Source organism: Nyctibius grandis, chromosome 7 (assembly GCF_013368605.1).
Source record: "Nyctibius grandis isolate bNycGra1 chromosome 7, bNycGra1.pri, whole genome shotgun sequence".
NCBI classification, from domain to species: Eukaryota; Metazoa; Chordata; class Aves; order Nyctibiiformes; family Nyctibiidae; genus Nyctibius; species Nyctibius grandis.
In genome coordinates this window covers 17,647,684-17,674,766 of record NC_090664.1, presented here as the reverse complement: position 1 = coordinate 17,674,766, position 27,083 = coordinate 17,647,684, and the positions used below count along the sequence as shown (strand labels likewise).

The 27,083-nt window shown below is 39.7% G+C and overlaps 1 protein-coding gene across 5 annotated transcripts in view; it reads right to left on the bottom strand.

Annotated features, from left to right (window-relative positions):
- Window positions 1–22,283, bottom strand: part of SATB1 (SATB homeobox 1) — a 76,258-nt gene extending 53,975 nt beyond the window's left edge. For 4 of the 5 annotated variants that reach the window (XM_068405229.1, XM_068405230.1, XM_068405231.1 and 1 more), the window contains exons 1-5: window positions 20,517–21,979; window positions 17,424–17,659; window positions 13,471–13,647; window positions 12,528–12,654; window positions 11,678–11,801 (exon numbers count right to left, since the gene is read on the bottom strand). In XM_068405229.1, coding sequence (XP_068261330.1) covers window positions 11,678–11,801; window positions 12,528–12,654; window positions 13,471–13,647; window positions 17,424–17,634 — 639 coding nt within the window. In that variant the 5' untranslated portion in view covers window positions 17,635–17,659; window positions 20,517–21,979. Of the gene's footprint in view, window positions 1–11,677; window positions 11,802–12,527; window positions 12,655–13,470; window positions 13,648–17,423; window positions 17,660–20,516 lie in introns of all 5 variants that reach the window. The other variant, XM_068405233.1, reaches the window with a different exon arrangement.
- Window positions 22,284–27,083: the final 4,800 nt, after the last annotated feature.

Genomic DNA, 27,083 nt, shown 5'->3' with positions numbered 1-27,083 from the left:
CATATATACATATATATACACATATTTATACATGTATAGAAATATACCCACACACGAGAAGATTTTGAAAATCAGAAATGAGGATTCAGCATCTTAAGGAACTGATCCTTGCACTATTTTTACCATTTCGTAATGTAAATTCCCACTTGCTGCATGACAGAGCAGCATTCTCCCAGTGTTTTCTGAGCATCTCCCACTGACAGATATAAATAAAGCTCAAATAAAAAGCTGCTTCCCAAGATACTAGTCTTATATCTACAAAGGTTAAAAGCTTAAAAGAGAGAAAGATAGCTAGGTGGGAAATGTTAATTCAGATTTGAAGAACTTCTTAACTGCTTTGCAAGCTTTATGGCATAGTGTCTTAGACTTAAAAAAAAAAAAAAAAAACAAAGAAAAAGCAGTCACAACATTAACCTATAAAAGATAAGGATACATAAGACATTTTTGTCTTCACTGTCAGGTGTCCAACATGAATCTTTTTAAGAATCCTGATTTTTTACCACACACTATTTGTAAATGGCAGGTACTTCATAGCAAAAGTCCTGGCTAAACCCTTCCTAAAATCAACCTGGATAAAACAAATTCCAAAATTATCAATATTTAATAAGTTAATTCTTGGTTTACTTCATGGAGTGAAAATAGTCCTATATTTTGAGGGGTGAACTATTACATCCTAAGATTTTGATTTTGCAAGTGCCTTTGCCAGAAGAGCTTTGAAACCAGAGAGGTCCATAGGTAAGGAAAACACTATCCATTTTAGCCAGGAATCTGCTTGAAAAAGCTGTTATGAAGTAACTAGATTACTTTAAACTGCTCTTTTAGCTTGAATTGGGAATGCACATTTTCAAGGGCTCTCCCCATTGCTCCTACTTCAGTGCCCATCACAAAGCCATCTCAGGACACACAGACAGAATTTTTGCTGGATGAAGCCAAACCCAGAAGCAATGCTCCAACCATGGCTGTACTTCAACTCCACAGGACCAGAGCTCAGCTATTCCAGGGTAAGCTCCATCCCTCCCTGTCAGTACCGTAACATGGAGACAGGGTCCTCAGCCCCTGTCCAGGCTGCTGCTGTTCCTATGCTGGGAAGTGCACTACATGAAGCCTTGCGTGCCTATGCTCACCTCTTCTCAGGACATACAGAACGAGACTAGAGGAAGCTGGAGCCCAGGAGGACAATCCAGATCATGTGCAATGAATGCGGACAGGGCAAACCAGCATTTCTTGTACAGGAATAAAGGTTGGGGTAGGTGGGGCCTTGGAGATCTCACAGACTGATCTGGTGAAAATCTGAAGAGAGACCTTCAGCCTTCCTCTCAGGTGGATTGCTTTTATTTCCAGATACTCTGTTGCAGCCAGGTCAGAATGCTTCTAACTTGTTTCCTATCTGGAAATGCTAATCCTAATGTACATGCTTTCAAATGCTATCCTAATGAAAATCCTTTGTGTGATAGGGGACATTTCAGGTATATTAATGCATTAAATACAGCTTTGGGCACATAAAACTCTTCCACAAAAACTAAGTATATACATTCTCCTGATGGAGATGTTGGTAATTGTTCTATCTTTAACCAGCAACAATGGCTGTTTTCCACTACAGTTTTTGTAAAAGGCTCTTCAAAATTGCTTAGCATTATCCACCATGTTAAGGAAGATTTCCTTGCTGGGAAATAGGACATGATTTTCAGCAAGTCGCTTCTCGGATTCCACTGTTCTGCTAGGCAAAGCATCAGATGTCTGGCATGAAGTTGAGCCCTAAGGCACAATGTCCAGACAAGAAGTCATCAGACTCAGTAGCACTAACAGTTGTCTTGCTGAATTTCTTTTGGTGTTTAGGATAAACCCTTTCTTTGATCTCTTTTACTACATAAGTTTTTGCAGATTTTTAAACCAAAAGGGACTATTTTGAGCATCTATTTGGACTTCACATAAAAAGATACCCTAGAAGTTCATCTAGCAATTTCTGAATTCAGCCAAGTTACCTGTGGCTGAGCTAGAGCAAACATCTGATACTGATCTGAAGACTTCTCTTGTGCTGGATCTTTCACCACATCCCATGGTAATCTCTTTCACTAGATACATACCTTTTTTTAAAAAAAATATATGACTAGCTTTTAGTTTGAAATTCATTGATTTTTGCTCCTAGGCAGTACTTCTCTCATGCCTTTGATTGCTTGCTTACACACCCCTCTAGTGCCAAATGTAACATCCTCTGACTATCCTTTGTTTAAAAGGTTAAGTGTCAGATTTATTGTTTCAGGCCATGTGCCTCTTTATGAGCCACCTGTACTTCTGATTATTCTTAATCACACAGACCCAGATCCTATGAGGATATTTATGCTGCTAAGAAGCACATGAGCAAACTTCTTTCTGTTCTAGGAAAAATGTAAAAATTTCCCAGGAGAAAAAGGAGTATAGCATGAAATTTCCTACAGATTCTTAACTTCTGCTAAGTAAAATCATACAAAGGTGACATCTTAAGCAGCTATGTTAGCCAAGATACTAGTTTCTCCTCTGTGTTGCTGCCTTTCACTGACAAGAGTTTGTGAAAAGTATAGATGCTCTGAAGAATTCATAACAAGATGTAAAACTCGATGAAGATATCTCAAAAGAGAAATGTTCCAGCTAGCTTTCCATGTGGAATATGCCGATGCACTTTGAGGGTCTACTTGTTCAAAAATTGTTCTTAGTTACCCCTCATATTAAAATAAATACATTAAAAAAATGTAGCTAGATTAGGTTTAGCCCACAAAGGCCCTCCTTACAAAAAGTGCAGAATAGGGAGCACGGCTTCAAGAGCTTGGGGACATACTAGCTAGTAAGTATATTTCGGTGGGATTTTATTGCCATATATATATTTACACACATATACAATTCTGAGAGAGCCTAGATATACTGATTCAAATACAAACACACTCGGTAAACTTAGGGAGCTGAAATCTCCTCTCCATCCCTAGAAAGGCCATGGACACTAATGTCCTTTGCGTGTGCCTCAGTTTTTCACCATCACAGAAGTCATCCTTCTCCATGCCAGTTTACTAATAAGTATCAAATCCTTTGGAAAGGTGGCACAGCCAGGCACAGGTTATGCTTTAGTGCAGTTTCCCCCCTCTTCTGGCACAAGCTTATGAAAGAACTGCAACTCTTGGTGTAGGAAATCTTAGTACTTAAAAAATAAAATAAAAATAATTAAGAGACAGGTGTATATGAGGAGAACCTTTCATGCGTTCCCACCCTGGGGAACAGAAGTTTTCCCTTTTGAGTAATTTATTCCATGGAGTGACGTTGCTGCTCTCCTGAAAAACCTGTCCTCTGATCACTGCTGCAAGGCACCAGGGGAATCTGATACTATTTGTGCCGTTCTTAAAGAAGTGTCCAAGGAAAGAGAGACAAAGCTCACCCTTGCCTTAGGTCCTCCTATCATGTGTCTTGGAAATAATAAGGAAGAACCTAATTATTAATTTAAAAAGAAAAAAAAGTGAGGAGGAAGCAAGCTTTGAGAGTTTTGCTCAGGGTCTTTTTGAGAAATGAATCTCTTTTCGTCTAAGTTATGATTAGAGCCAAGAACTGCAACAAGTCCGGTCTGACAAGGTGAGAAGCTGCTGGTCTCTTAGCATTGCCTCTCAATAAGTGGGTCCTGCTTTGCTTTCATTCCTGTCAAGTAAAAGATTATTACCAATTCAAGTAGTTCTCTCCAGACGCATCTTTATGCCTACACCCCTGCGTACCCTAACACAGACATACCTCAGCTTTAAATCTGCTGACAGTGACACTACAGCACCTACAGAATTTGCTCAGCTTTTGGGTAGGTTTTATAACCACTCTGATCTCTGTGCCTCCCACCACTGCTAGTAATAACTGAACCAGTCAGGGAAGGTCTCTGCAAACTAGTCGCAGCAGTGATTAAGATGTAGACATACGTATCTCCTCGCCCTTTAAATAGAAGGCTTAATTGGCGATGTGGATAGCAGCTTCCTAACGGACAGAAATTAAACTCCATTTAATTCCTGAGCAGACACTTCCAATGCACAAGGTTTACCACACATTTGGAGCGGGGAGGGGAGGGAGGAAGGAAGGAGCCACACGCACAACTCTCTCTACCTCTGACAATCACCGAGGAAAAGCAACGTGAGGACCAGAATGGCATAAGTGTGGCAGGTGTGAATTGACCTGCACTGGCAAAGCTGCGAGCTGGGAAACTTGCAAATCACATGGTTGCGCAATACTTGGCTCCAGTCAGTGCGATCATGTTCTTTACAAAAAAGAAAAAAAATTTTTTTAAATCTTAAAGACATGTACATCAAGTTAGGGGATTAATTGTCAAGTGACATTACTGAAACAGAGACAATATATTTCTTTATTGTTAATGAAATTCAGTTAAAAGTGAAGGAAGTGATAAAGAAAGTACTGTTTTGTAATGTATTTTACATAAGAACGTAATATAGAAAGGGAAGTGCAATTAAATCTTAATGTGGACTTTTTTATTTTTAGTTTATCATCTGGTTTACATTTTGAGCCCCTTTGCAGCAGTAAATTATGCTGCCATTTCTTAGGGAATAACTGCCACGTTAATTTAGTTTAATAAAATAACTGACAGAAAAGGGGGAAAAGAAGCAAGAAGAGACAGTATCCCCCCACATGCACTCCTTATCTTTAGCTAAGTATTCAAATGCTTTCTATATGAATTGTCCGTGGTCCAACTCCAGCACCACGTAATAATACAATACATTACAACACAGTACAATACAATCTTGGGTTTCTGTAGCGCCCTTCATGCAAGCATCCCAGGGTGCTTTACAATCATTATGAGTTAAAATTAAAACTGAAGCACATACAATTCCTAATAGAATCATTTTAAAAATGCTAAACAGAACAAATAACTTTTAAGTCTAGATTTAAAAGTCCCAACAGCCAGAGCTTTCCTTACTTCAATTGGCAATGAGTTCCAAAGCTAGGGAGCAAAGCGACTAAAGGCTCTCTCATGTTATGTTAAAGGATCTCTCGTGTTGTTTATACTTGTGCAGTACTCTACAGCCAACAATTTGCCAATAAGAAGAAAAAAAAAGACTTATTTGCAATCTGGCTTTAAAGAAAACTGGAGGAGTGGCTTGTTAACCCTCTAATAAAGTTATGGAAAAAAATATCAGGGTTCGCACTCAGTCATGACTGCGTTAAGAAGTATGTGAGAAACATGAATGAATGAATACAGAATTCTGTAGCACTGCATTACTTGACTGCCTCTTAACCACTAAATGTAAAAAGGAAAAAAAAAAGCATGGTTTTTATATATATATATATATGTTTATATATATATAAAGAACACCACCGCAAATATTTAAAATGCGAGTTATTCTATATACCATTCTCAGGACCACTGAGTGAAAACAGAAGTTGAGTAGGGCTTAGTTCTACAACACATGCACATTTTAGAAGGAAAACTTATCAGAAGAAAATGTGCTGTGTTCCTTTTTTATTCTGACACTTCCCTAAAACTTCACGTCCACATGATACAGATATTTGTTCACATGACACAGTTCTCAGAATTGCTGAGATACAACCCCGAGCAGTTAGTACACGAAGTGGGGAGGACAGTCCCAAAAATGTTATTCCCTTAAAAAGCATGAATTTTGTACTTTGTTCACGGGAGAGCCTGGCGGAAGACAGCTGCTTATACCTCCATACAGCTGACTTTAGGAGGGTAAAAAAACCCTAATAAATATGAAATCAATACTAGCACCATCCCTCTGTTGGACTCTCCTCTGTTTTTTCAGAAGCAGAAACAGAAGACCTCATAACAGCACAGATACTAAGGGACATGCTGACACCTTACAGAGTCCTCTGAAGTCAAAACCCACATTTATTTAAGAAACAAGGTAGATTCACCTCCTCCTCCCCACAGTAAGTCCAGGCCCTGTAACTGTTTTGGAAAGTGTCCTCATCATAGTTAATTCTAACCATAGAATTGTTTAGGTTGGAAATGAAGAGAGAAAAAAAAATAGCTATATATTTTCTCCTTCAATAGGGCACTGCCCAGATAAAACAGCTGTAGACTGACATAGGTCGAACACAGAGTGTTTAGATGCATCTAAAGAACATAAATCAGTGATCAAAGGATCAGGCAATTGAAAGGTTGAGTATCCTGCAAATGTCCTCATACAGCTCTCCCAACATGCATATTTCATCCGCCCCATCCTGTCAGCAAGAGGCTCTGTACTGCCCGTTCTACCTGGATGACTAAAAATCACGGGCACAAATTTTAATAGTTCATTGAAAATGTTTTTAAAATCCAGATACCACATCAGCTTGAAGAGACATCAGAGTGAATGCTCTTGAGCAACTGAGGGGTGGGTTGAAAGGCCCCGCCTGCCAAAACCTGAGCCCAGGCCCTCAAGGATTTACTTCCCTGAAATAATTAATGACATCTTTAAAATCTAAAGTACAGTAACTTCTAAAGTAGAAAAAGGAGCTGCATTCCTCACTGAGGTTATTAATTATTGGGGGAGGGGAGGAGGAGGAAGAGGAGAGAAGAGAATCACAAGCAACAAAGAAATCCAAGGACTTGATCTCAGGTCTGGGCAGGTAAAATTGAAAGGGGAGGCAAAAAACACCTTTCAGTTTTGTGAAGTATGAATTAAAAACTGCTCATAAGAAGTATGCATTTTGGCAACTCTTAATAGCTCATTCCTTGCTTATTTATAGGTCTGGAAATTTTAGTTTTAGCAAATGCAACTTTTTTTTTTGGTTGGGATTTTGGCGGGGTGGGGAAGTCAGAACAGCAGCGAGGAAATGCCAGAGGATTTCTACTACACTGCTGACTTGCTGTGATGGCCAGGTGCCTTCAGATCAGGTGAACTGAGAAACACTGATGTTCTGAGCAAGCTTTCTGTCTGGCATCTCTGCCAGATCCCATAAAGCCTGCACGGTGTCTGCATAAAGCAGCATGCAAATTCAGGGCCAGATATTTGAACAAAAAGGAAAGTATACGATCTATATTGTGCCCATGTCAGACGCAGACAGTCATTCACCACAGCACGGAAGTTTGATCAAAATGCAGTCAGGATAGCTACATTTCTCACAAGTGCAAAACTATTCAGACTTTGGTATCATACCAGCACTTGTTCTGTATAAGCATACATTTCACGGAATGCAAGTGTGTATCCCTCTAACTGAGAAAATAACCATTCCCTCATCATCAAGAGAAAAATTATGTAGACATGACTTATTAAAAAATTGAAAGACATGACAGGCATGGGGGGGTGGGCACACACAAATATCTGCAAAAAAAATTTAAAATAGTAATGCCATATCTATAAATGACTATGTCCATTAAGTATCACAGCTTCTGAATATATTCCACGGAAATGCTGCATGTCCTCTACAAAATATTTTTTAAAATATTGAGATTTTTTTCAAACCATGAGATTCGAGCTTCAACTATACATCAGGCCTGGATTTTCTCATCTATAACACACTAGCCATTGGTTGTCCTGAGACTTAGGCTAGCTATACTACAAGGGAAGAGAAAGAATGAATACCTTCCTTCAGAAGTGCTTTTGCAGTGGTTTGATAAAGTGGAAAAAAAAAAAATAAATTTGAAAAACCCAAGCCTGTTTGTGAATACTAACAGCAATCATTTAGAAAATCGTTTTGTAGAAAAAAAATCCACGTGAGATAATACCAGTGGGAAAGTCAATGTCACTTGATCACTGCCATATTTTCAAAGCAGAGCCCAGATACTAATTAATCTCTACAATCTCTTTGTTTGGTAGGTGACTTCTTATCTTTCTTTCATGGAAAAGGTTACAGGAACTCAAGATAAGGGGTACATCTAAGTGTTCAAAAGCACACGGTGAGTTTGTTCCAGAATTACAAAAAAAATTTCCAGCCTTTTCTTGGGCCAATAGCCCATGTTGCTCTCCTCTCCCTCATAAAAGCTTATCTAACTATATACATACTCAAAGAGAGAGTGAGCGAGACGATAATTCAGTAGGGATAAATAAAAAAATAAAACCAGCCTTATTACTATCAGTATAAATAAGGTCTGTAGTATTTCAGTTATTTTAACCATGGAAGTAATAACAGACTTCCGCACTAAAAAACAAAAGAGAGCAAAATTGTGAAAATCAAGTATGAAAATGCTAGGACTAAGACTGAGTAGAGAGATGGAAGGACTAGCATTAAATAAATAAATGCAACAGGCCTGCCTGCCTGATCACTTTAGAGCAGCTCCCAACAGACTGAGGTAGAGTAGAGCTTCTGTGCAAGAGGCTGGAAATAAGAATTGATGGTAGAACAATTTCTTTACAACCCTTTGGAGACTGAAGAGCCAAAACAGGAGGGAAATGAGATCTAGGCCACTTGCAAGATGTACCAATTTAATGGAATGCACAAGATGGCCCAAAACTGAGCCCTAGATTAAATTCCAAGTTGCCTTCCCCATCAAAAGAGGTCTAGAGAGGAAGCAGAAATGAAGCGATCCGTGTGTATGAAATTCAAGAAGTCTTTGACTTGGCATCTGCATATGCTGCTAGTCTCTAGCAATAAAATCTGCAAACCCGAGGTAAAGCATGAAAATACGCACTGCAGCGCGTAATTCAGAACAGGCTTGGCTTTCCCATGCAAAATTGCAGCATCCTTTTACCTTGCCTGCTTGAAAGCAAAAATTTGACACTAAATCTCTGGACGGATGCTTGTGGTTCCACGGCAATAACGAGCCATGCATTCGCTCCGGTCTGTCCCAAGCACTCCAAGTCATGTCAACGGGGACTCCCCGTGATGCAGGCTCGTATACTGACTGACAAACCTGGCTTCCGAGGGCAGCCACAGCAGTCTCAGAGCGAGACAATTACAGTAGCTTCAAAAGAGATCATATATTTAACTCTCCTAATGAGAGCAAGAGTCACAGTGGTATTTTACTGAGGAAGGCATGAGGAGTTCGTACCTGTACGCCCCAAGGTTTTAGTTGGAGAAGAAAGCAAATGGCAAAAAAAAATTAAAAGGAAAAAAAAAAGAAAACCCACTCAAGTAGATGATGCTGTTAAATTTTCAAGACTCTATAATTGAGACAAACTGGATCTCAAAGTTTGTTTGCTCGCATATTTTCAAGCTATTAAATATATCTGCACTATAAAAATAGTTTGGAGTTTTTTGCAGTACATAGAATATCACTATTCTGAATAAATATGAGCAATTTTTTAATACACAAAATGCAAGATTAACTAAGAAAATACGGTAAATTCTAAGTGAGGATGATGATTCTCAGTTTTACATGCTTAGATGGGGCTTCGGAGATGCCTTGCATAGAGCACAGCAACTTAAATACAACAAATCCTTCCACACCAATCCAAAATAGGGTGCTGCTAATGACAGTGACAGAAAACGATAACTACTCTCATTTCCACTTTGAGTCATTTTTCTGTGGTTAATAAATTATATCCATAACTATGTTAATAAGCCATGCTACGGTGTTCACTGCATTAGTTTGCATTTGTGATGAAGCACTTCATATGGCATTACCTATGCCCGTGGAAACAGATAACAGAAGAGACCACTTCTCTGGACTCAGAAGTATCTCCCATGCCAGCATTTTGATGGACCCTCTACGGAAACATTGCCTCCCGACCTCTGCCTTGCTCTTACTTCTCACCTCTGTTGCAGCAGCATGCCAGTGCAGGACAATTCACAAACTTCAACACGTTTAATAAAACACAGACACTCTTAAATCAGTGTCCCCTCCATAGGCGCAATATACAATGAGCTATTAGTTAGGCAAACATGGGAAGCATTCAGATCAATTTAGTCATGTGAAAAGGACACAGTCAGATCAACACATCCTCCCTCAAGCTCCCGGAGGGAAATGGGAAGATTTAGACTGACTGATGGGCTCTTGATCAACCGCTGTAACAGCTAGTTTTTCGAAAAGTTAAGAACAAATAAATGTATTTTAAGCTCTAATGTGATTTGGTCTTTAAAGAAAAAAGAAAAGTAGAAGCGATTTAAATTCTTGCAACCCAACTACCACAGTGCTGGTGAAGATAGAGATGACAAAAATAATAAGCACACTTTTAACAACAGAAAGAAGCTCACGGCTTTCAGTATATTCTTTTACAAATAAATAAGTGCAAAACAGTAAACAAACAGCCCCGAAACCTGGGGTTTTGGTTATCTCAAGTGCTAACTCCAAGAGCTGTTATTAGGCAAGACGTTTTTTGTCCATGAAAATTATTATATAAAAATTCAGTACAGTTTAAAAACAACTTTTAAAAAGAGTATAATTATTGAATTGCCTCCAGTACCACGATACTGTCTCTAGTGAAGTATTCCTTTTAACACATTTTTCCTGCTTTATCATTGCATCATCTACATATACACAGAAGCTGGTATGTGAAACACAATGTCCAAATAGAAACGAAATATTCCATCTTCATAGAATTTACTTGCTTTTCATCAGTATCAAGTAAAAACTAGCACTATTAGATTAAAATTGAGAAAAATCCCAAATTATCTGCAGCCTCCATAAGCCAGCAGTGCAAAAGCTCACATGCTTTTATAGTAGGTACATACAAGATAACTTTGCAGACGTATTACTGGAATGGTTTGCAACCAGTGAAGATAATTTTGATTATTTCCACTTCAAAACTTCCTATATTGGAGCCACATCACTGAAAACAATCTAACCTAGGGAAAAAAAAGTGATGGGAAAACAGCCTGCTAATATATCTGCTGGAAAGACAGACAGAGAAAGAGAGTAGTCCTCTATAGATTAACTGAAGTCTTTCGGAGACAAAGACTCCAATATTCTGAGCAAGAGAAATAAAATCCCCATAAAAATACCTTGACTTCCTTAATTTCCTTTTTCCCCTCCCTACTATAACTAGCATCATTTATTTGTATACTGAATTTGTCTCCACTGCACCAGAACAAAATACATTTTAAAATTTGAAAGGTAAAAATAAATATGTTCCCACCACAGCATCATTGGACACAGTACTCCGTAGAAAAATAAGTTGTGCCTTCACACTAATTTGACAAAAGAATGGCAAAAAGAATGGCAAAAAAGAACAATACAACTAAGGCTTCAGGAAAGCATCGGTTCAATATTTAGCAATGCATAAATTGAGGTCTCCTTTTCGTTTAGGTATATTTTGATTAGAACTAATAAACGACTGATTTTCCTTTGGTTGTTTGCAACAATAACACATCATTCAAAGAGCTTTATTCTTTATTCCCTTCTCATATAGCATGCCAAAGACTGTCTCTTTCTATGAATTAGCATTTAAAACTACTGTAGGTTATCTAACAAGCATTCAGATTGAATAGTACTTTTGACAGCAGTAAGTAAAGAGCCTTTTAACATCTTGAACACATGTGCTTGAAAAAAGTAGTTGCATCAAAGCTGTTCAAAGACTGAAGACAAAAACCAGTTAAAATCCAGTTTGCTGTGAGACAATTTTAGTGTGGTGTAAACAACCTTTCACGACTCCCCATGGGAAACGTTGCAGGACTACGTTCAAAATGAATCAGGCATATTTATAAAGATCATGAAGTGGTCAAATGAATTTGCATTTTTGGCAGATTCACTCCACGGGTACTACTTGCTACAGCCTGTAGAAATCTCAAATCTCACATCAGCGTTGCCTATAGTGCTTTATTATTTATTACATGTTATGCTAAGTACCTGTGAAAGGGGACATTCCTTGGCCAATGAACTCTGGTTCATATCCTTCAGTAAGTCCTTCAGAGCATTTCTTACTGTTGTGTGAGACCATTGTTCAGGAGGCAAGTCTTCTAGTTTAGGGCAACTATTTGAAACACAGATTAGAAAAGGGATTATTACAAGATTGCATCCTGCTGCAGAACATTCCTTTAAGACAGACAGATTTCATTTTGCGCATCAAGCAGATGCATCTGGAGATTGCTCTCGGTCTCCTGATTGTTCCGATTAGTTAATTACTTTATACAACACATCTGCTGTATTGATGCATGAATTATACATCAGCTGCATGTGGCGACTATTTTTTCATGTTACTTCTACCTTCCTGCTCTGATGCGCTTCGTAAAACAATTTAAGGTGTAATGCTTTCTCACGACTGATCATGAAAAGCATTAATATATTAACCGTTTTTTCTTTTTTGTTACCGTGAAATTTAAGAACCTAGACAGCAACAATAAGTGTGAGCAAGTCACTCTTTTACAAAATGCACACAGATGGTACTGTTCATGATATGCAAAAATATTTTTCTCTTAAGTAAACTTTATGTAAAATGCCTTCTTGTAATGCATCATTTAATTGACTAAAATGCAATATAGTTTTAATGAGGTATCCAAAGAAAATCTATGTATCAGAGCTATAAAAGTTTTCTGCAAGAGTATACTGTAAGTTAAAGAAGAATTAGAGTAACTAAAAATGAATTTAGATAAGCCTTTGTACTTTGAGCACATAGCACAGTGGGAATTAAATACAAGCAATATTAACAGTAAGAGCTGACAAGTAACAGTTCACGTCCCAGAACTGGTATGCAACTTACCTGTGTAACTGGATTTTCAGTGTGACCACATGATACACGTCTTGCAGCATGTCTGCTACTGTAGCATCAGGGGCATCTGTCACATATGAGAGTGGAACTGGATTCCACTTCCCAACCTGGATAAGCCCTGCGGGATTTTTATTTTTTGAGGGGAGGGGGAGTTGGCAAGAAGGGCAGGAAAAATTGAAAATAAGTAATTTACCTGTTAATTCCTAGGGGCAAAAGAAATATCCGATTTTAACAAGATCACCACCTTTGTTTCTAGCCTCTTAAATCTGGCAAAACAAAAGAACGCCCCACCAAAAACCCCCACCCACACGCCACCAAGAATATGCTTTATCTATATTATGAAATTATACAAATCTTTTACAGCAGAGATTTTTTTAACATGTATAGAAGTGTATTTTCCTAAGTTCCTATGAATTCAATATGAGATGACATAATAGTTAGCATTCCTCTTAATAAATCAGAAAGGATTTTGCAATGCAAGGACTGAGCACAAAAAAAAAAAAAAACAAAAACCAAAAAACAACTCTGCAGTCTATAAAACCATCAGGAACAAAATAAAAGAAGCAGAGCTAGATATTCAGTCATAAATGCAAGTTGACTCTCAACAGTCCATCTGCTCAAATATGCTTTACACTTCCTTGTGGATCCTCAGTGGAGCAGATTATTAAGGTCAATAAGCATACTAATGACTCAGTTGAAGTCTTTTTTTTTTTCTTTAAACAACAACAAAAAAAGAATCTACCTCTACATTCCCCACGAACAAAACGTGCACTAACTAAACAAAAACACATTAAGGAAAAAAAAATACAGAGACAGAATCTGCAAGAAGTTTAAGAAGTAAAACCTGCATCACATTCCTGAAAAAAATCCTGCCCCTCCCCCAAGACCCCAGAAACAAACATAATTCATTGTACAATTTCATAAACTTATTTACCTTTTGCTTGGGCAGCAGAGCTGTGAGAATATCCAAGTGATAGCAATGCCATTTCAATCAGTTGGTTGAAAAGCATATCCTTCCTCACCAATACAAATTCCGCATGCTCCTCCTTAGAATCATACTCAATGGCATTTTCATAATGTTCCACTACACAGAAAACTGGAAGCATACTTCCTATTAAGAAAAATTAAATTTAACGTATTAAACTTCAGTTATAGTAGAGTAGGTGAGTCTATACAGCGTTATGTAAATAAAACCTGTATGAACAGGCAGAGGAGGCATCAAGAATCATCACAAATATTTGATAAACATATTGCCCGAGTCCTTTCCCCTCACCCTCCCCAAAAAAGATAAAGTTCTACAAAACATACATCTCTCTGAAAAGCAGAAATGCAAATTTACCTTGCTTGATCAGATACAGGTTAAAGAATTACCTTCTATAGAAATAACAAGGTTGACTGAAGAGAAGTTGATTCCCTCGGTCCTGCCTGATTTGTTGTGAGTAGCAGGCAGCATGAGAACCTAAATACATACTGCAGATGTCTTCACTGTAAGCCACTTTAGTATCAGCTACATAATTTTGTTTGTTAACATTAAAACTTTCTTAGTCCTGCCAAAAATATTTAACTGCCTTCGACATCAACAGCAAATCACCTTGTGTGTTATACATTCGCTCTGAAAAGAGCACAAGAGGAAACAAGGCAAAAGTTAACACTAATTCATGCTTCATTCACTGAGTGCACTTGAGCACTACTTTCACTCGCATCTTTAAGAAACAAATAATGACTTGAATGCTGTTTTAAGAATTGTACCTGCAGTTTGGGCTTTTTTTGTTGTTGTTGTTGTTGTTGTTGCCTCCTGCGCTTTACCTTCCACAATTCTGGTATTCTTTGCTATTTTGGTATCCCCAAAAGTAATTACTAATTTCCAGTTTTGTAGCATCATAGGACAAACCCTTCCCTACGCTGCACAGAATATTAAGCAAATAACCCTTTTCCTTTCCTTTTGCCTCTTTTAAAAAAATTTTTTCCTCCCTTTTGACAACAGACAGAGAAGTAACACATGACCCAAGCTGTTTTAGGGACAAAGTCTTGCCCAGCAATCGTATTCCTAGACTTTGTGAAAATCCCTCCTGGCCTCTCAGATGGACACGGATGACACAATGACCTCGGACCCGCTGTTTTAGGCCCCGGTCCTGTCCCGCTGTCTCCCGCAGTGCAGGTTAGGATCTCTTAATAACAGAAGGCAAAAGGGTTAAAAGCAGATGTACAGAACTGTCTTATGGCAGCCTGCCAGAGGGGTATCATCTTTAGCATAAATGATGACAAGGGTTATTTTAACAGGGCACCCAGGAACTCCAATTAGTCCTACAATGTTAATGCCTCTATAACCACTGCCCTCTAGACTTACGGAAACCTCCTAACCTGCTAAGGTGCACCAGGCATGCCATAGTCTAAAAAAGAAGATTTACTCTTGACAATAGATAAAAGCTTTAAGACCGCGTCTGTTGATTTGTGCTCTAACGTATAGCAAGAAATCACGATTAAAAAGATACCTCTTAAGCACGTACATTTAAACTACGTCTGTTCACCAGAGAGCCAATCTCTGGCAAACAAACCCCTTCAGGCTCGCTTGGAAAAGCTCACAAACTCACTCCAGTTTGCCCAGTAGGCTCAGCATGAAAGACAAGACTAAAAGCTTGCCAATATTTATGTAGTGCAGGAAGGAGCTTTTTTTTTTTTTAATCTAAGTGAGACTGGTCAGGAAGGGAAAGAAGACCAAAGCAAAAGCAATACATGCAAACTGGTGATTTCTTCATTGGTTTGAATTAAGCTGTGGAGCGCTTTCTAAAACACACATACACTTCATCTGCAAAAAGGTGGTGCTTTTTTTTTTTCCCTTCCAGGCTCTCACAATTGATGTTTGACCTACTACCGTCTGACTCAGAGTAAGGGCTCAAAATTCTTAAGTAGTTTCACCATTAATACCTAAAGATAAAATGTAAACAAAGCTTCATTTTAACAAACAGTGCAGATACACTAAAAAACAGCTAAAGTGTATTTGTTTTTCCCCTTATCATTTCCTACAAATTAGGCTATGATCAGACACAAAACTAGCAATGCACAGGTACTTCACTGCATATCAGCACATTTTTTGCCAGGTGTACAGTCTCACGAGCTGCAGCATTCTGGAAAATGTGGTACTTTAAACAACACAGAAGAACCTCCTGGCCAAATTCTGATGTACAGCGTAGATTATCAGAGGTGGATCCTGGTAGTGTGACACAGGTATCATCTGACTACAAATCAAGCCTCTAAATCTTTTAGCAAACTGTCACTAGTGTCCTTCTGTTAATGTGAAAAATGTTGTACAGGAGAGCACAATCTCAGCTGGCTGATCACTCCTGCTAGTACTTGGCAAGACCTCCAAGTGCAGCAACTTCATAACCTTCTAGTATTAAAGGGGAGAGCATTGGTCAGTGCTCGCTGCTAAAAATACAGCATGATTTAAACCTGCAGGCAGTGTTAGAGCTTTTGCTGAAGGTTTACGAGTCTGTGTAAACAGCACGTCTGCCATAAGGAGCAGTGAAGTCTGTAGAATCCTTGTCTAAAACTGTCCTGGCATTAAAGTTTGCTGTGCAAATATCACATAATACCAGAGACAGCTGAAATCTCCTATTTAGGAATTTATGGAACTTATATGTTTGCAGGCGTCAGAAAGTCCTTTTTATATAGCCCCAGTGCTTCACTGTACAATATTAATGCACTCTGCTTGAAAAGCCGTAATAAATTATGTTTTTAATGCTCTTATCCTGGCTTTCTTAAGATGCATACATTCTTGGCAAACAATCAATAAATAGGGTAATCACGAACAGAGGCCAAAGAATTTGCTGAAGTGCTGTTTTTCCATTTTTAATAGATAAAGATCTAACAATACGGACTGCTGTGTCTGTTCATTTCAGGATCAATATATTCTTTGTTTTCACCAAACCAAGGAAAAAATAAATGATTGTACGATAAATGTTATGCATCAGACACAATGAAATTCCTCTGCCTTCTAACTTTGTGCATTTAATAGTCTTGGTTGCATTTTGCACTTTGCTTAGCAAACGCAAGAAAAATCTGGATTATAAACATACACTGATTACACTGAGAAAAGTAGAGGCAGTTTTAAAACAAATGCCAAATTACATGCAGCATATTTTGATTTAAATCAGCAAGCATGCAGGACATGGTCAAAAAGACTTACACATTTTGATAAGCAAAATTTATAGATTATTGTCCATTAAAAGTATTTTCAATGCAAACAAAAGCCATCCATATACAAACATCACTGATTCTAAATGTGCCTTTTCCTTGTGTAAATGTCTAATTACAGCAAACCAGCCACTGAAAAATATGACACCCAAGTTGTTCATTGTTCAATAATGAATTGTACTTAAGAAAATAAACTGCGAAGATTGACATCATAAATGACTTTTCCAATGTGATACCTAAAGATTTACACTCTCTTCTTTCAACCAACTTGCAACTGTTACGGAAATACTGCTGCTCTTCCAAGCTTGGACCCATTACTAAGAGGAAAGGCGAGAATTTGTTTTGGGGGTTCAGTATTTACTCTTACATATTTTTGCATTTCTTAGCCCAACACTTACTCAAAGAATTAATGCATTATATGACTTCTATTTCAATGTAGAAATTTGCTTTCATCAGGGCAGCTAGCCTTTACCTTAACAAAAATCAGACTCCACCCTGTAAAGCAAGATGCTCCACCCAAGTATGAAGCTTACATTTCCCAAATGTGATTTATATCAGAGTTGGGAATATATATTATTTTAGAATGGAGATTTAATCCTGAAATATAAATGAAGTAGAGTCTGCAAAAGTATGCTTTCCCCCAAAAATATTATAAATCATATTTCTCTAATGCAGAATTATCAAAAGTGTTACCTTTTCTAATATTAGTTTTCATCAGGTGTCCAGAGTGTTTTAAAGGCACTCCTTGCATTTTAGTTCCTGTACTTCCAAGTCTTCCTCTTCCTAATGGGCTCCCATTCTGTTCCAAGCGCGCAATTTTGGCTGGTGGACCCTTCGGATCGCTTACATTGTTAGACATTTCTGAATGTTCTTTCCCCTGAGTTGCCTCGTTCAAATGATCCATACTCAGTCCCGCCTCTAAAGATCACCTGCCATGATTCAAAAAAAAAAAAAATATATATATATGTTGTACACGTGTGCGCATATGTATACGTACACAGACTGCACATGTACAGAGAGAGATATATATATGTATCGTAAGCTCATAAAGAAGAATAATTCTCTTAACTGGAAAGATGACTTTTTTTAAAAGAAACAAACTTATTCTCAAAAAATGACCTCATGCCCCATTTTACAGAGAGATCACATCATAATCTGTTGGAATTATCTTTTAAAAGCCAACTAGAGTACCCCTTCAAAAAAATCTTCAGAGATATTCTATTAAATCTGAGAGAGACTAAGACTCATACAAACGATGATGATTGTCAAGGTATGTGCTCCAACACAGCTGTTGTTACAAATCTCACACAAAGGTCTGTTATTAATCCCGGGTGTTTTTATTGTGCTAAGAGAGACGGAGAAAGAAAAAGATTCTAGTGAAACATTTCTCGATCTACTTGACTAAAAAAAATGGATGCATAACAATAAAGAGATTGTTAAAACTTTAGTTGCGGGAGCAACAGATTTATTAGAGATGTAGAAAATTGTCCATTTACAATTCCTCCCCCCCTTAAAAGTAAAAGTTAGAAGAGAATTTAACATTTAACTTCGGAAAGCAGCGGCGGGAGATGGTTGCTTTTGAGTTTCCTAACCAATATTATACAAAGAGTTTATTAACTTTTACAAAGTTCAAAATATGCATATGAAATTTTTCAGATGTTAAGCTTTGAGTGTTACATGAAGTAGTTTATTGAATTAAAAAAAATAACTGAGAAGAGAAGGTAGCATCTCACAAAACATAATGCTGGAAAAAAACCCCACAATTTCTACAGTACTTTAGAAGTCCTTAAATACAAAAAAAAAAAAACAACCTTGGGTGATGCTAAGTTACGTGCTGGCACAGCTATTTGAAACCAAAAAACAGAAGTCATTTCAATAGCAAATTAAAAAAGGGTATATGTTAGCATGCTTATGCTTCCGTTTTTATAAACTTTTGAAACCTCCGTTCATGAGTAACAATTCCAGTTAAATCACTAAAAAACCTCCCAAGCCTGGAACATAACGGAGTAAGTTTTGAGGATTTTTGTCACTCATCAGAATCTGTTTTGCCAAGTATATAAAAAAAAAATAAAATCAGTGGCTGAGAACAGAGATATCTTTCTGGTTATGATTTCATTCATCAATACTGTTGTGATTGTTAGGTATTTTACCCTACCTTTCTCTCACTAAGAAAGGTGTGACTACATTGACAGTTATGTTATGTATATAATATAATCACCGAGGACAGGTGACTAGACATCAATTTATGAACGAGTATTTACATTAGCAAGTACAAATACTAATATTGTAGGAAGTCATATTTAGAAAGACTGGTGTGAGTCTGATAATTGCTGCTTTCTTTCAGTTGCCTAGTAATTCAATACATTTTCTGCACATTTCATAGCAAAGCTATTAAAGCCTAAACATCTTGGGATTTTTTTATATGCTTCTGTGTTGTCGGTATATATGCCAATGACAATTCTGTAAACTATTTTTTTCTTGTTTGAGCACTGTGCTGCTTTTCCCGATATGGTGAAGAAAGAGGTAATGTATTAATCTCAATGTTTACAAGCAACCTCAAGAATGCCTCTGAATAGCTGAAGTTCAGAAAATCGTTATTTTTCCTTATGCTGTAAGGTGACAGGCTAAGGTTTACCATCCATCTTGATCCCATCTGTTTTAGGTTGTGTGTCTCATTAACAGTAAACGTGCCTATTTTAGCCACTTTTCAAAAAGATTTTTTTTTTTAAACTGTGTTAACTGCAGCCTAAGCAAAGAATTACAGACTCAAACTGTTAACATCTTCCGATGTTTCTGACGATGCTAACGTACTATAGGGCTGCTTTTCTGAGACTGGTCTCTCTCAAGAATAAGAGGATTAACAAAAAAGAAAAAAAAAGGGGGGGAAAGAGTAAAACAAAACGAAGAAAAGCCTTGAACAAGAAAATCCTTGTCACTTCTGGCAACTTCAGAAGTACTTTAAGGCACAGAGGTTCTTTGCTACAAAAAGTATCTAGTCATCATGAGTCATAATCGCACTACACACGTACAGTGAATAAAAGTGATAGATCGCAGTTTAGTTAATACACTGACTACAATGAAAACACCAAATGGGTCATTTTCGCTTGGCCTGAGAATACCCACCCATCGGCATCATTTCACCGCTCAGTCATCTTGTAAAAAGCTTTATGTTACAAAGCAAAATTACATGCACATAAAACACCTAATTTACTCATTTAAACTCCATGCCCAAGGCTAAAGTTCACTGAAACCTCAGTTTGGAATAGTGATGAGCAACAACCAGCGTGGCCTGCCCAGGGAGAGGGTTGCAGGGAAGAACTATCATCTCTGCCGCTTCCAGGCCAAGAGTTTCCCCGGGTTTCACATTTAGGCATCTTTCACAACTACAACTTTTCATCACAGGCACTGAGAGAAAAGCACAATTTCAAGGCACAGTTTCCCACAGACACCGTACACGTACGGGCACACCGTGCAGTTTCTGAATGAGAGTCGGTGCAGTGCCTCCTTTTGTCGCGATGTAACGCCGCCGGTATTATATTATTTCTTTCTCTCCTCCTGAATCAGCCCCCTCCCCATGCCTTTCCCCTCCTCTTCCCTCCCTCCCCCATAAAAACCCATAATCACATTTGAGAGAGGCTCCGCACTTATCCATTCCATATGGCTCTCACAATCCAGGCCAAGCTTTCCCTGTGACCTTTTAAAGAGACAAAGAAGCAAAGTACTTATCTAGAAACAGAAACACTGCAGTTTTCTGAGTGAAATTAGCAGAACCGACCCGAAACTCACCACTTCAAAACTTGACAGCATATAAATAACAAAAACAAAGGAGGCTTCCTTTGCAGCCCGAGCTCTTGAAGAGGAAGAAGTTCAAGACTGATGTTTTCTAGGTCCCCCCCTTTTTGGAGGGGGAGAAGGGGGGGGGGGGGGGGGCAGCAGACCTGAGGACTACTTCCCCTAGTATTTTCTTATTTTTTCGTTTTTTTTTCTTCTTGCTATTTTCCTCTAGGCGAGGAGGGGCAAAAATAGATAGCGAGAAACAGAGTAGCCATGAGCAAAAATGGCAATGGACAAAAAATACAGATTAAATATCTTTTGAGAGAGCCAGTTTTCGAGGTGTAGCAACGGAAGGAGGAGCTGAAGATCAAATTGATCAGACAAGTGTAACGCTCAAAACGAGGAATTAATAATAATAATAAAGTAGCAGGTTTAAATTGAGGTGGAGGGTGACTTAAGTCTAGCTATCCTTTCAAAAATAAAACCAATGCGTAAAGGAGCAAGTGAGAAAGGGGGTTATTGAAAAAAAAAAGCAAAGGAAAAAAAACCCAGCTTTTCTATCCAGTGTGAAGAGCAGAAAGTCTACTTCTAGGTTGTCACTTACACTATTATTCTCCAATAGGCACCCAGAGGAGCAGCATACACAGAAGGAGCCCGCTCCCCTCCCCCTCCGCAAAAATACACACCGTAACAGCCCCCAAACTTTCTGCGGAAACCTCAGCCTCAGAGATCGCTACTGGAGATTTAAAAAAAAAAAAAAAAAAAAAAAAATGTGTAGAGAAAATTGCAGGAAAAGGCACTAAAATGCCACTTTTAATCTCGCCTTTGCGGTCCAGGGAGGGGGGAAAAAAAAAAAAAAAGGAAAAAGGCAGAGAGGACCTGTCTCCTCTCATTTACCGGGGGCTGTTGTGCGAGTGAGGGGGGAGAGAGGGAGCGAGAGAGAAAAAGAACATAGGAGAGGAAGGAAACACACACAACAAGGCACACCACCACCACTACAAAAAGTGACGAGGTTTCACTCCCTCCGAGTCCAAAACCGGGAGAAATTACAATGAAGAAAAAAAAACCCCAACCCTCTCTATTTAAAAACAAACAAACAAACAAAAAAAACCCAAAAAACTGGTTCTGCTTCTGCAAAGAAAAAAAAAAAAAAAGAAAATCTGGGAACTCCGAGAAGAGTTACTCGCAAGGAAGGGTAAAAATATAAAATAGAAAGGTTGCAAAAAGCCAACAACAAAAACCAAGCCAGCAAAAAAACAATAATAATTGAAAAAGAATAATAATGGTAGGCGCTTTTTTTTTTTGCCTTTTTTTTTTTTTAATTCTCGTTTCCCCTGGCTGGCTGAGTACGGTTATTATTTAGGCCGGTTTGGTGGTTGTTGCTGGATGTTACATGGATATATGTATGTATGTGTGTGTGTATGTGTGTGTGTCCCCGGACGGAGCTGCCTTGCTCTGCTCTCCCCCCTCCCTCCCCTCCCCTCTCTCTCCCTCTCTCTGTTTCTGTCCCCATTAAATTATTAGTTGACTCATCACTACTCCTCCTCCTGCTGCTGCCGCCGCCGTCCCCTCCTCACAGCCTCCTCTCCGCTACCGCTCGCTGCCGCTGCTGCCGCTGCCGCTGCTTCTTCTTCCTCCTCCTCATTTTAATACAAAATAACACCGAGGCCACCGGCTTTTTTTTTTTTTTTTTTTTTAAACAGCCCGAGACGGGAGGAGGACGCAGCCTCCCTGCTGCTGCCCGGAGCCCTTCCCCGGCGGCCCCGGATCATCCGACGCGTCCTGGGAGAGCGAGAGAGAAAGTGGCAGAGGAGGAGGAGGAGGAGGAGGAGGTGGTGAAGGAGAGAGGCGTGGGGGAGGGGAGGCCGGCGGGGATTGGGGGTGGGTGGTCGGAAGAAGAGAGGTGGCAAAGAGGGACCGCAATGAGGAGCGGGGAGGGGGCGCCGCGCCGGGCCGGGCCGGGCCGGGCCGGGGGTGGGGCGGGCAGCCGCCGGCGGTAGGTGAGCGGGGGGGCCGGGGGAAGAGGGCATGCGGCTTCCGGGCGCGCACGAATTTGCAGCCAGCTGGGTGCGGGTGAGGCGGCCCTGCCTGCGCCGCGCACAATGCCCGCCACGCCGCGCCGGCCCGCGCAGCCAGCGCCGGCTCCGCCGCGCACGCACGCACTTGGCAGATGGGGGCCTGCGGCGGAGGGGGCGAGCCGGGGGGGAGAAGAGAAGGAGGAGGAGGAGGAGGAGGGGCGGGGGGTGAAGGCTGAACAACATCCTGCCGACGCTGCGCCGCGCCAGCGCAGCCCCCGCCCCTCCCCGCGGAGGCTGCGCGGGCTGGGCCGCGGCGGGCAGGTGCATAGCGGAGCGGCGCTGGTAGCAGCAGCACCGCGCTGCGCAGGGGGATTTCCGCGCCGGGGAGGAGAGGGGGGCGGCCGGGGCGCTCGGCCCCGCGCACCCGCAGGTGGGGGCGCGCCGCGGTGGCAGCCCCCGGCCCGGGGAGCCAGCAGGCCCCCTGGGGAGCAAGAGTTTTTCCTCTCGTCTCCTTGGTATTAACAGAGGTGAAAGAAAAGCACCAGGCGCGTTTTAAGAGGCGGCAAAGGTTGAGTGAGACAGTCCCTCAGGGGAAGGCATCACCCAGGCGGCAGGGGTGAGGCGGTGGGCGCCGTGGCCAGCCGCAGCACCCAGCAGTGTACCCCGGGCAACAGAAATAAATCACTCCGTGCTCATACCGGTGAAATACTACGGCCCCACCGCGATGTGGGACGTTACCAAACTGTCCCAGTATCACATCTGCAGAGCGGGACTGAAAGCCACCGGTAAAAGGTGAAAACTAAACGGTGGTAACGTATTGACAAAATAAATAACTGTGAGACAGACATAACTTTTTCCCATCATGCACTTGGAAAAAAGTAACCCAACTAGACAAACTTGAAAGCAACAAGTTTGTACAAGCTACGAGATAAGAGAAAAATTAAACTTCTTTATTGATAAAATGCATAGTGTTTGAATATACTGAGTCTAAACGGAAAGTTGCCTCATCAACCGAAGAAAACATGAATTATTACACGGGAAGATACATAGCCAAAATGTTTAGGGTGGTAACTTAAAAAAAAACAACTAACAAAACCCCCATACCGAACTGCACGTACAAACTTGAAGCAGCAGCAAAAGTAGACAAGTGGGGAGGCTAATACTAATTCTGGAATACACAAAACAGCATGGCCCCTGAACAAAGAAAAGGTGAATCAATAAATATGAAGAGCAGAATTATCACTACACATCTATTACTTACTATAAAACAAGAGGAATCCATCGAGACTAGGTAAAGAAACAAGCAGACGTTTACCAAAGTGAGCACAAACAGCATACAGGGCATGCAGAAAAAAGAAAATGGTAATAGTGTGAAATACATGAAATATTTATCATATTCAGCAATGCACAAAATAGATTATAATCTCAGAAGCAAAGAAATGTAACGCTGGAAAATTCATACACTGTTACCTAACACTATTATTCAAAGCAGAGCAAGTGGAGGTGGCATACATAGGAAATGTGAAAAGTTGTACATAGGTTGCCTGTCCTGAAAAAGGTTACTAAGATTGTTACTGAGAGCGCTAAAAAGGAAGAAAAGAAACATGTTTCACAAAGAAAAACAAGGGAAAATGTAGATGAAATCTTCCATAACATATGATCAAGGGATAACTGTCTAGCGGGTTGTTTATTTAGAAACCAATCTTTTTCCAACAAGATAGACTGGGTATTATTCAGTCCCCCTAGAAAAAATAAGAGGAAAAAAAGTATTATTATTTCCCAACATGTTTGAACACTTGGAGGAAGAACAGTGTTAACTAGTTGAATTCAAACTTTGCAGGCACAATGGAAAATATCAGCTTTGTATCATTTTTCATCCTTTTCAGGAAAGCCTGATACAGTAAACTTTAGCAGTGAGCAAGACTGACTGCTAAAGAAGAAAATCATGAAGGGCGAGGGAGTTTCAGCTGGCAGCATGCTGCCTGCGGTATGATGGAGGAAAAGGACAGGAAAAGTAATTTGAAAGATGCAGAGCTGATTAGAATAGAGCAGACAGATATTTAAAAATATGATTTAGAACAAGATTTGGGACTAAAACACCACCTTATAAAAATGATTACCAGGTATGACGGTAGTAACAGAAACCAAAAATTAAAATCTGTTGTAAAATAACTTTTGCTTTGGTGTTCATGAGCCATTCCCTTCATGGTCAAAAAAACCTTAAAATGTTCAGATTAAAACAAAGTGATTAATCTAAAAAGCAGAGACAGTGAATTAAAGGAGCAGGGAGATAACAATCTGATAATACAGGAGCACAGAAGGCCTAATAATGATATTATTATGCACACTAACCAAACACTGGCAAACAAATATTCTGTTAATTATATAATCATGCATATGCTTCCTATGCTTGAGATAAATGATGATGGAAAATAACTCTCTTCTTGAAACTGCATATATGTACTAAACCTTATAAACTCCCTACAACATGGATTAATCTAATTCTTGTACATCACTTATGACTGGTAAAGTATTTACTACAGACTTGGAAGGCTGAGCGTGGAACCTTTGCTTTGACTAGAAAGCACGAATTACTGAAGGCTGCTACGTCTTGACATACAGACAACAATCAGATTTCTCTTATCAATACCAGACTACTTGGAATAAATTCAAGATACAGATATCTGATTTTCATTTGACCTATTCCAATTTGCACTTCACTGTGTCAACTTTGATATTAAAATGTTCCACTAGAATAAAGATATTTATAATAAAAACATATATAAAGAACAGAAGATGAATAGATATTGTCATGGATACATATGCAGGCAATCATTTAAATATGCGGCAACAGTAACATCACATTTTTCATGGCTTCTAGTCAACATCCAGCAGACAAATATATGCGCAATAAAGCTTATTAATCCTTAATAAAGTTGTTGCACTGTGTTTATGATCTATAAATGCATTTTGCACTAGGTTGTGTTGAAATAAGACAAATACTTTAAAAGTTGGACTGCGTTTTTTCAACCCCACGGTGAATTAACTCTCGAGCAGCAGTCTCAGTAGCTGCAAAACAAAACAAATTCTCCAGTGTGGCATGCTGCCTCAGTGCCTCCTAAGGTCTCTATTCTAATCTTTTCTTGTTCAAAATAAATTAGGAATTGCGGGCCCAAATCCTGAGGCTTGGCTCTTGTGCAATGCAAACAGAAATGACCTGGCAGCAGAGCAAAACCAGCATGGCTGTGCATTCTCTTTTATCAGATTTCTTTGGGGAGATCAGTCTGATTGGGTTTTATAGGTACATACTTCTGAAAGCTCTGTGGCCGTTTGGGTAACTCCAGCCTGTGCTGGAGGTGATGCAGAGCTGTGCAGCGGCAGCAGGACTGCTGGGAAGCTCACTTCAGTGGGGATTTGCATGCGTTTTCCCCACTGCAAGGGGTGATGCGTGCACATCTATGGCTGATGGTAACTGCTGGAGAGCAAGGCAATGAAAATACCAACTCATGGCTTTCTGAACGCAAACATCTATGGCCAAAAGGTGGATGGGTCCCTGGTGGGATTGTGCCTAATTGACACATGGGTTAGACAGAAGTGTGGGTTAAGGTGAAGGATGCGCCCTACTGTCCTTTCCCATATCTACCTGTGCAAGCCTTGGCCCAGCCACCACTGCGGTGCGGACACAGTCCCGCGGCGCTACGAGTTTTGCACCTCGGATTGAAGGTGCTTTTTATTCTCCTCAGACTGACTTCCTCCCCGTTTTGCCCTGAACAACGATAGTTGCCTGACACCGCTCAAACACCTCAACCAACCTGACTGCAATCTCAATTTACATACGACCCACAAATCCGATGCGCACCGATGTGAATCACAGCATCCTGCAACATCCCCCACGCTGAACTCAAAAGTTACATACCAACCTAAATTTTTTTGATTGCAACCTGCCCCAGCCTGGCTAGGATGCCTGTCAAAAAGCAGAAGTGCTATGAAATGAAATTCATAGCACTGAAAGGCATCACACACAAGCTGTCGTCCCCTCTCACATTTTGCATGAGCAATTTCTGCTCGTTTGTGTTCTCTCACATATGATGTCCTGAAACAGTTACGTAAAATGAATATTTAACTTACAATAGTCAGCTGTATTGAACTGCACTTAATTGCTTATTAAGTGAAGTAAATTATCCTTACCATATTCGTCAGAGGTGAAAAACCTACATATATGGCTACATGTAGTGCATTCATTAGTTTACGGACCCCAAATCCCTTGGAAAGTATCAGATATCTACACAGTGTCCCATGGTGCCGCATTTTGTAGTTCGATGTCTCAGCTAGCTTGCAGATATGTAAAATCATATACAAACAGACATCTCCCTATTGATTGCCTCTGTGACGAGGCTCCTGCAAACTCCTGCAAACATTTTCTGCAGTGTATTTCAATCACGGAATCTTCTTTTAAAAATAGAGTTGGATGAGAATATGCAAAATGCAGTTTTGGATAAAACAAGTTACTTTTAGTCAAACTACCGCACAATTTTGCGTAAGTCACTTTCATAGCTGTACG